Source organism: Zootoca vivipara, chromosome 1, assembly GCF_965207765.1.
Source record: "Zootoca vivipara chromosome 1, rZooViv2.hap1.1, whole genome shotgun sequence".
In the NCBI taxonomy this organism is placed as follows: Eukaryota; Metazoa; Chordata; class Lepidosauria; order Squamata; family Lacertidae; genus Zootoca; species Zootoca vivipara.
In genome coordinates, this window is record NC_142582.1 from 68433030 (window position 1) to 68443878 (window position 10849).

The window sequence follows — 10849 nt, forward strand, 5'->3', positions numbered from 1 at the left end:
TGTTTTGAAATGTACATTTTTATTATTTTACATTTGCATGCCACCTTTCAACAAAATTTGTAAATTTACTCACACATGCATTTACAAAATGGAGAAAGATTCTCCTAGATACTCAGAGTGATATCCAATTTTGGCTCACCTTTCCTCTTGTACACTGTATAGTCCGCTGCATCCCTATAACTAATTTGGAGGGTCTGGTCCAAGGGTCAGCAAACTTTTTCAGCAGGGGCCCAGTCCACTGTCCCTCAGGCCTTGTGGGGGGCCAGACTATATTTTGAAGAAAAAAATTGAACGAATTCCTGTGCCCCACAGATAACCCAGAGATGCATTTTAAATAAAAGGACACATTCTACTCATGTAAAAAGACGTTGATTCCCAGACCGTCTACGCACCAGATTTAGAGGGTGATTGGGCCGCATCCGGCCCCTGGGCCTTAGGTTGCCTACCCCTGGTCTGGTCCATCAATCCTCTAGAGAAGATTTTGGAGGTCTGCAGAGAGCTGCGGGATATGGAGGCCCCACTGTGCAAGTGAAAATCTGTTGTGCAGTGGGCTGACACTGCTGGATCTTGCCCTTTGGAGAATATAAGAGAATGAAGTGTGGAGAATTCTCTATTGCCCAATATTTTATTGGAAACCTGCATGGCTAATCTTCATATTTTGTCAGAGTATTTGCATTTGAGTGAAAATGGTAGGTGCCATTCTGTAGTTGACAGGAAATGCTGCAAATATGCCATGCCTCTTCTGTGTGACAAAAAAGGGGGGAAATTAGAGACTGTTCCTTTTTGGGAGGAGCGGATAACATTAATGACATGTTCCTCCTCCCCAAACTCTTGGACCTGTGTGCCTGTAATTTGGCAAACACGATTCATTTCGAAAGGGCAACTAACTATGCCTATAAAGTTTATCTACTGTAAAAAAAGAAAAGTGTCAGGCTTTTTTGTTTTGTTTTGTTTTGTTTCCTAATAGTGAATGGGGGTAGGCTTAGCAAAGCAGATACAAGCATCCATTCTACTTGTTGCTGAACTGTGGTTCACAGTCTGCACTTAGTGGAGAGCACTTGAAGATGATTCACTTGACACTGCTACATTACAGGAGTAGCATACAGGAGTAGATATTAGCAAGTATACATTATGCACAAAGAATTTCATTGGGTTTGTTTATTTGTTTCTCTTTTTTCCCTTAGGGCTATTGATTCATGTTGATAAAAGAATTACGCTCTCTGCCTTCAAACAACACTTGGAACCTTTTGTTGGCGTTCCATCCTCTCAGTTTAAGGTCTTTCGTGTTTATGCCAGCAATCAGGAGTTTGAGAGTGTTCGGCTGAATGAGACCCTTTCATCCTTCTCAGATGACAACAAGGTTAGCAAAATATGCTGTTAAATACTGAAATACATGCAGTTAAGGTCCAGATTATGCGGATTATTAAGATATTTTGCCTGTGAAGCATTTGTCTCTGTGTTGCAATATAGGGACTTAGTAGCTACATAGGAAAAACCACATTCTACAACTAGTTATGTTGTATTAACAAAGTTATGAACCTTTGTTAAATATATATATTATTCCATAATTGAAACTGTAATTTCTCTTCACCTTACTTGTAGCTAGATGACTTGGGTGGGTCATCTAACCCAAATAGCATATTCCACATTAAAAAAAAATCCCTGACTTGAGTCTGTTGAACACCCTTTTTAAAGCTTCTTGCCACACCTTCCTTCATCCTCCTAAAATCTGAGACTCTAAATTTTGTAATGCAACCATTCCCTCATGCCTGTAATATCAAAATTACAAAAATCTGTGGGCCTTCTGGTGGTTATGATTCTTGCTGTATTGACTAAGGGCATCAACTTGACCCCCAAATTGTGGGGATGTATCATGTGATGTGTCGTCACATTACACATCACGTGCCCCGCTCCCACCTAGCGCGCTAGCGCTTGTGTGCCGGGCCAGGATGTGCATGCATCCTGCCACCGAGATGCTTGCATACTGGGTGGGGAATGGGGAGTGCAGAGCTGTGCTCTGTGCTCGGCCTCTTCCCTGTGCAATATTGGGCGGGGTGCAGCCGCCGGGCTCTACACTCTGTCTTCTCTTGCCTGTGCAACATCAGCAAGGAGGTGGAGCGGGGCCACAGGATTTTGGTGGAGCCCAGGTCCTTCCTTGAAAATTTTTGGGGGGCTGAAGACTCCACAGCTCCCACCACTTGACACGCCTGGTATTGACTATATTCCATGTTGATGATAAGAGACAGCTAACATCTAATCTTGTTTCTACTTTCCCCACCCCTAATTTAAAAGATAACAATTCGGCTTGGGAGAGCATTGAAGAAAGGTGAATACAGAGTCAAGGTTTATCAGCTCTTGGTAAATGATCCAGAGGTAAGTAAACTTTGAAAACTCTTGTGTTTGGGCTAGCTTATCATCTGAAAGTTGGACCATTTACAGTTTAATTATTTGAGTATGTGCAACATCTTTTTATGGGAGCAACTGTGACAAAAAAACAGAAATTATGCATTTAACATATAAATTGTGGCATGAATCTGTTGTCACTTAGTTGCCACAGAGAAGGTGCAGATTCTAGAAACACAAATTCAATGGAATGCAACTTAGCACATTGAAAGTAATTCATTTCTATTACATGTCATTATCATTCTAATTAGCCTCTGACTGTGCTCACATGTCATGGTGAACCATAAACCATGGCTTACTATTGCATGCTGCTGAATTGCTCTTCTTTGCTCCACCCATACTTGAACTGGGAACAAAAAAACATATGAGCCTTGGATTACTGTGAAGTATGAACCAGCACTAAAGATTTGTTTCTTAGCTCCTCCCTGCACCCATGGAAGGAATGGTTGAATATAAGCATGAGGAAATACATAAAAAACTAGTCTAATATTGTTTCCCCATTACTAACAATCATTGGTTAAACTACTGTATTGATGTTGAGTTCATACAACACAAGACAGTGACATATATTTTCCTTAATCATTAAATGGACATGACATATAACAACAAACCAGTAATTTGCACTTTTAAAGAATTGCATTGCTTTATTACTGAGTTCTGCATACCTGATGAACAGAAATCCTAAATAGTCTTTGTCACATTGGTGGTGATCATGTGTGGAAACCATGGGGTATTTTTTTCAATGCTATGGAGGCTTTGGGAGCAGTCCTGTATTTTATAACTCCACCTTTTATGAATGTGCCGGAGAGTGATTTTTCTAAGAAGCTTAATAATTTTACATTTGTTTTCGCAGCCCTGCAAGTTTCTTCTAGATTCTGTTTTTGCTAAAGGAATGACTGTGCGGCAGTCAAAAGAGGAGCTACTTCCTCAGCTCAGGGAACAGTGTGGACTAGATCTGACTATTGACAGGTAAATCACACTACAGTGAAGTTTATGTGAGGCGCCTAAAGCCTGAACTCAAGATGCTTACAAAAAATGGGGTACCATTGATTTTTTGCCATTTAAAGCAAAAAAGTATGGGGAATTTTTTTATTACATGTTTTAAAATTAAATCTTGAGCAAATAATCTGACATGGGAAACCTAGTTTGGTTGTTCAGTGTTGTCATGGACACTTAGCACAATGTAGCACACAAGATCTGCCTCTGCATCAGACTTTATATTGTTTCTCATGAAACAAAAACCGTGCTCTATTTCTGCAAGTTAAAACATAATCCTAAAAAAAACCAAAGGATTCCATATGGGTATTGAAAAGTTGTATTAGCCCCTCTTAGCTCACATTGGCTAAGTGCTTGTAGTAGAACACATGACCTTTCCCTAATGTAAAAAAAGGCATTATTCAGATTAAATATTGTGGCCTTGATCTTGATCATGGCTTTGTTTATGGATGTATGCTAACATTTCTGCAAATCTTTTTCCTGTAGATTTCGCCTGAGAAAGAAGACCTGGAAAAACCCAGGAACTGTGTTTCTGGATTATCATGTTTATGAAGAAGACATTAATATTTCAAGTAACTGGGAGGTTTTCTTAGAAATACTTGATGGTAATAAGATTGCACAGTTAAAACTATTTAGCTTAACTGTTGGAAACCTTTTAAGTGTACCAGAATTAGCTAGCTATATTATCAGAAAATTATCAGTTTTTTTAAAAAGACATTTTAGTGAGACAAAATGCAACCAATGTGTATTAATGTATTATAGTAATTCAAAAGGGACAAATGAGTGGCAGGAGCTGTATTAAATTACTTGACTGTGAGTGAGATGTCTTAGCATAATCAGTTTGAGAGATTCATATGCAGGAAAGAAGTTCAAATTGGAAACTGGATTAAAAACCTATAAATGTTATTCATGGGTATCCTTAATGAATTTGTGAATATCTGTTCTGCAAATAGTTTTTATTGAGACTACATAAATATTTAATTCTGTATCTGTGGAACTACTTGCTCAAATATTTTCTTAAAAAAATTAATGTCTATTTTTAGTGACACTTATCCAAAGATATACAAAACTTCATACCCCGTACAAAGTATCTTTTTATAATACACCAGAATAAAAGAAATAGTTTTAAAATCTAATCTAAAAAGGAACAGAAAAAAAAAGTTGGAAAGAGGGGGTGGGGAGACAAAAGAGAAAATGAAAAAAGATAAAAATATTTCTGGTTCTCTGTTCTTCAGCTAAATATAGTATGCCATTAATATCTAATCATTCTATTTTCTATAAGCCAATTTCAAATCCAGATATTGCAAGTTCATTTTCTCTTATGCAAAAAGTCCTTGTATTTCCAATTCTTAATAAATGTCAATAATGATTTTTCTTCTATTAAACACATTAACTTTGCCACCTCAGCTAATAAGTTTATCAATTCTTCTTCAGGAGCAGAAAAAATGAAATCTATGTCACAGCTTGCTGTTCTGTCAAGAAGGTGGAGGCCTTCAGAGATGAAGCTGGATCCATTTCAGGAAGTAGTTTTGGAGAGCAGCAGTGTTGATGAATTGAAAGAAAAGGTAAATTATAGAGCAGTCCTATGGAGGTTGGGGCGGGGGGGGGGGGAGAGTCATCCAACACCCTACCTGCTAATTGTGGTCAGGGCAGCTTTTGTTCTCTCTACCTCTCCTGTTGATACCAATGGTGCAGAACACTTTGGTCAACTCAAGAGCCATCACATTTATTTATGAGCAACTTCTGAGGATTGCATGCCAGTGGTAGATGGGGTCAGAAGCAAACGTGGACAGAAAAATGTATGTGACCTTTCAGAGGTTTCTATATGCACACACTTCTTGCTGTCTTCCATTTCAAACTATCAAGAATGGTCAGTCTAAGGATACATTGTAGCCAGAAAAGAGCACTTGGAAGAGCACGATCAGTGAGTGATATGGACTGGGAGGAAAGGATGTGACCTAGGAAAAGTCCCAAGGGCTGAATAGAGAGGCCTGGATTGCGATATTTGACCCCCAGTTCTGAGTTCCCTGCCCCTCCTGTAGTTAATTGATTAACCCCCAACTGGAGGGAAAATTAACTATGGAGCTGTACACCTTTCCATATCCATCCCATGTGATGGTGACCTCTGTTCTTCCTCACCATGGAACTCATTCAACAAACTGAGGCTTAATCCAGACGAGACACATGCTGATGGTGGTTAGTTATGTTGATGGGGGTTGGGAAGGTCACATATCCATGTAAAGATCATACTTGCAGTTTGCCAACAGAGGTTTTGTTCGGTATTTACAAATGGCATTCAATATGTGAAAAGCTGCACTTCTTAGGATTTTGTGCTGATTGTTATGTCAAGTCTTGACACTTGAAGCCCTGATGTCCCTGATAGCAAGAAGTAGCTTCTTCTAGATTCAGCTAGCTGGAGGCTTCAACTAGCCTGTGGAAATAGCTTGGCCACAGTGATTCATGATTTGGTAGCCCTCCAGTTGGTTTACTGTAATGGATTACATGTGGGGCTGCCTTTGATGACGACAAGGAAACTTCTGCTAGTACAGTACTTCCTGCCTGTTCATTTCCAAGTCCAAGTACTTTAAAGCTCTAAGCAATTTGGGTCTGAAATGTCTCCTGTCAAGCCATCCTGCCTATATCCTTAAGATGTTTGGATCCTTTCTCTTGAGTCCTTAGCAGAGGTATGTATGTATGTACGTACGTACTAAGGAAAAAATTCTTTTGAAGTGGCAGAATGCCTGCTCTAAATAGACATTATTCAGACATTAGTCCTTTCAACATGCTTAAGACATTTTTCTTAGGCCTGCCATTTATGAAGGGTTATGTTGCCTCAATCTTTTTTAGTTTTTATATTATTTTGTTGGTTCTGTATAAATTGGATAATGAATATTGTTTTGTATTTGTATGTGAAGTAATCTAATGTCCTATTGTATACTATATTCAATGAACATTTAGAAATATTTTAAATAACATTTTTTGTAGAACTTTAAATGTGCATAAAACAAATGCAATTTGTGATAACAAATCTGCTATTTATCTTTTATTTATCTCTTCATCAAATAAATCTGGCACTGATTTTTTTTTACAGCTTAGTGAAATAAGTGGAATCCTTTTAGAAAACATTGAGTTTGCAAAGGTGAGAATTTTATTTTCTCTTAATCCTGCAGGTTTTTTTAACTTGTCTGTGCATGAAAGCCCATTCCTATGCACTTGCTGTTTGACACAAGCATCTCTGAACTTATACCATAGTGAATGGTATGCTCTGTTGTGGGGAGGAGAGTGAATGGCGAGCAGGCGTCTGGATGATGAGCGCTTTCACTGATGGCTTTACTGTATCTGCAGTTGCCCATGTATAGTATGTATCTTCTTGGTGTAGAGATGCTCTTTTTGCTAAGGTACTTTGTTCTTTCCAGGGCAGAGGAACATTTCCATGTGAGATCTCAATTTTAGAAATACATCAGGATTTGGATTGGAATCCTAAGGTTTCAACACTGAATGTATGGCCTCTCTACATCTGTGATGATGGAGCAGTGATTTTTTATAGGTATGCCTTTCTGTTGTTGTTTTTTAAATACATTGAAAAACATAGCAATTGTTTAGTACTAAACCAATAAAACAATTGAAGCTGAACCCCCCCCCCCAAGTGGGGCAATGTTTTAGAGTAGTCAGGAATGGTCAGTGGTTTGTGCACAGGCACTCCTTGCAATCAGCCTGCCCAAGTCTGGTGATCCTGCCAACTCTGATTAAATTAAACTTCAGTGTGTTCTTAACCCTGCTTTCAAGATGTTGTTGTCTGTGGGGAAGCTAGCACATTAGGCACCTTACAAGTGTCCTCAGATGCTGTGCCCAACACCAGACTTCCAGCTAAGTAGGGATATTATGCTAAAACACTTTTTGTGCACCGTTGCCGCTGTTCAAGTATTGTATGTGCAACTACTGTGGTAACTCAAAGATACAAGTGGCAGAATATGCAGCTCTTTGCGGTTATGCCTGTTCACATACCACCAGTGAAGTACTGGCTAATAGGTCTTTTCCTCACCAACACAGCAGTCCATCTGGTCCAAGCATTGGTTCTTACTTCAGAGTTCTGCGTATCTATTCAGAGGAGATGTCATAGAGTCACTTTCAAGCTTTCTTTTTGGTAAATTTTTACAAAAGCACTTGGCACTTGAGAGTAATTTTAAAGTTGATTCTCAAATTGCTTACCGTATCCTGCTTGGCAGGGGGTTGGACTGGATGGCCCTTGTGGTCTCTTCCAACCCTATGATTCTCTATGATCCTTCAGAGTCTCAGGTTGATGAAGTGTTGGTGACACCCCCTGTTTTCAAAATGCAATATTCTTTTTAAACTCCCTAATTTTGCCTCCAGCCTAGCAGTACCTCTTTCTTCTGGATTTGGGATAGGACTATTGCTTCAGGGGGACCACATGGAGAAAAACTGTCTTTATCTAGCACACATCTACTACCATGATGTGCCTAGCCTTATGCAAAGAATTTTTTAAAAATCTATTGACTATGCCCTAGATAAAAAATGAGCAAGCCCTATTTATTTAAAGTGCATTATTATGGAATCTAAAATTGTTGTATTTATATAAAAGGGATAAAACTGAAGAAGTGGTGGAATTAACGGAAGAGCAGAGAAATGAGTTAATGAAAAAGGAAAGCAGCCGACTTCAGAAAACTGGACACCGTGTGACCTACTCCCCCCGTAAAGAAAAAGCATTAAAAATATATCTGGATGGAGCACCAAATAAAGATTTGACTCAAGACTGATATTTCAGCATTTTCCCTGGGGAATTTTTTGTTACATGTGAGAGGTACACTACTACTGTGTAGTGCCGTTATGGCAGGACATTAGGTGTAAAGACACCAGCACTGATTGGTAAAACTGCAGCCCAATCAAGCTCAGTGCCCAGTCAAGTTACTGTTTGATTTGGAATCATGTTGTGCACTATAGTCAAATGTACTGTAAAGATAAAGGGATGTGCAAATAAACAAAACTAAACAAAAATGGGGCGGGGAGGGGTAATGAGCAATTTGACAATGTGCACATAACAGTAGCTAGTAAACTAGCCTCAAACAGGATATTCATAGCTTGATAATAAAAGCTGTGCAAAGGCCATGAATGAATTCTTTTCTGTTTTTTTCACTGATGCACACATTACCTCATTGAAGATTTCTGAAGTAAATGTGACAGTGGCTTTTTGAAAAGCTCGAGTGGAAATGTGATGGAATTGGCAGAATCCAACCCTTAAAAGTTAACATTTTTATCTGACTCTCATTAAGATTTCTCTTCTACAAAGCAGGACATCTCTGAAGTAAAAAGAATAAATGTATTTTTTAGCAGAAGTTACCATTACCAGCAGATGGTGTTTCATTTTGGAGCAGTGTTGTAACCAATTTTTATTTAGGTTATGAATAACAGGTGACTTCACTGTGCCATTCAAGTGTGTAAATACAACTGTCCTGAGTTAGCAGAACTACATTTCAGCTGCTTACTATGGTATTTCTCTTCACATATCAATATTCACTGTATACATTTAAAAGTATAGCTGCCTATTTAAATTTGTATTCATTTTGTGTTTGGCAAATGCTTGGTACTTAGATTTGTAATTTTCCCTTGTTACTGAGTTTTTGGGGGTGGGTTTTTGGGTCAGCTACTTATTTTTGTACATTTTTGTTTTTGAGCTCTTACAGGTTTGGATCTTCTAGTACCATTACAAGTCATACTTTATTTTTCTTTGGAGTTGATCATAGTTTTTATATGTAGCTTTTTAAAAAGTTGGACATCTCCCAGTATAAATTATCCAGTAGTTCAGGAGTGGTACAGATTGATGCAGTAAACATGATTTCATTTGCAAAGCTTAGACAAGATTTTGCTTTGCTATGTTCTTAAGATCAATTACAGTACAAACAATTCTATAGAAGGTTGTCCTTTTTTTCAGAAATACCATCTAATTTATATCAATAAAAGGTTTTGGTAAACTTTTCCATGCCAGATCTGTTTACAACAATGAACATGCCAATAAAACATTTGTTCATTCTGTTATTTTAATAACATTTCTCTGGACTTCTTTTAATAACTTTTCTCTGGACTTCTTTTAATAACTTGAGGAAAATATTTCCTCTAGTCTTCATGATACCAAGTTTTTCTTTTTGGATTTAACTTTCAAGCCAAAGGTCTACTTAAAAGCATGAAGCCTGAAGAAATTATCAAGGCCCTGCAGCAGATTATGGAAGAAAGTCACATGCAGCTTGGTGTCAGTCCTGTGCTTTCAACATGCAGTTTTGAGACAAGGGTTTCAAGTTGCAATTCAGGGTGCTGCGAGATCCAGCTCAATCACATTTTTTTAAAAAAATGGTGATGCTAGACTGCAGGGCTGAGCCAAATAAGGAACATCATTTTGTTCCTTACTAAATTTTGTTCCGAACTAATTTGAGCATCTGATTTCAAACCCACCTTCCTCTTGCTATTTAAGTGTTATAATAGACTTATGATCTTTAAATAGTTGAGTGAGGGGAGGGGAGAGCAAGGACTTTGGCTGTAAGAAAGCTACCTTCTTGAACAAACAGTTGTAGTTCGGAACAATTAGGGACGGGACTGGACAAATGGCTATTGCCAGGCATGCAGGTGCGTTCTATGTGGGGGGGGGGGGAATGACTGAAGAAGTTAAGTATTACATGTTACATCTCACAGCCAAATGCTTTTAAAGAGTATGGTCTCTTGCTAACTCCCCTTATCTGACTGTGCCTGCTTTGAAATTAACACACTTTGGAGATTTCAGCATAGATATTGAATTGACATTTTGATAGTTATCTGGCAGCTGCACTCTGTCTTGGCATCTTTTTTTAAAAAAGGGGTTTCAGTACCTTCCTTAGAAAACATGAAGAGACTGCCCTTAGCTGTAATATAGAATTAAGTTACCACAGTATTAGTAACTCAGCTTTGACATAGTCTCAATTCCTTTTTTTTTCTTTCCTACTGGAGCGGGCTGGGTTCTGTTTCCACTCTAGCCCCCAATTGCAAGAGTTCCCCTTTAGTCTACTATGTGCTCAGTATTATCAGGAGTATGTTATTTGAAATAGGGCTGCCAGGATTACCAGGATTTCAAGGCAGAATTCACGTCTGGGGGAAATTTCTGAAAGGCTGGGCTTTGTCCTGGGTCTTAGGAAAGTCAATAGAAAAATCACATTTTTCTGCCGTTTTTGTAACAAAAAACCTTAACAACTTTGGGGTTTTCCTAAAGTTTAAAAGGTCTCACAACAGGTTTAGGATAAATTACTTGTGAAGTTTGGATCTGGTGGTTCTCAGCATTATTCAGGGAGGGGCTTGACTGCTGGAGCAGATGAGCCTATTGGTCATATCACCAGGTAAGGGCTGCAATAGATTATACTAGGAGAGGGGCTCATTACTAGATTGTGCCCATTACTAGAGAAGATAGTAGGAT

At 38.5% G+C, this 10849-nt stretch overlaps 1 protein-coding gene across 4 annotated transcripts in view; it reads left to right on the top strand.

Moving 5' to 3' along the window:
* The window catches only part of USP47 (ubiquitin specific peptidase 47), a 47727-nt gene extending 38268 nt beyond the window's left edge, over positions 1-9459 (top strand). For all 4 annotated transcript variants that reach the window (XM_035119002.3, XM_035119011.3, XM_035119021.3 and 1 more), the window contains 8 exons: positions 1185-1360; positions 2293-2373; positions 3257-3372; positions 3886-4004; positions 4834-4964; positions 6491-6538; positions 6816-6946; positions 8000-9459. In XM_035119002.3, coding sequence (XP_034974893.2) covers positions 1185-1360; positions 2293-2373; positions 3257-3372; positions 3886-4004; positions 4834-4964; positions 6491-6538; positions 6816-6946; positions 8000-8174 — 977 coding nt within the window. In that variant the 3' untranslated portion in view covers positions 8175-9459. The remainder of the gene's footprint in view (positions 1-1184; positions 1361-2292; positions 2374-3256; positions 3373-3885; positions 4005-4833; positions 4965-6490; positions 6539-6815; positions 6947-7999) is intronic.
* Positions 9460-10849: the final 1390 nt, after the last annotated feature.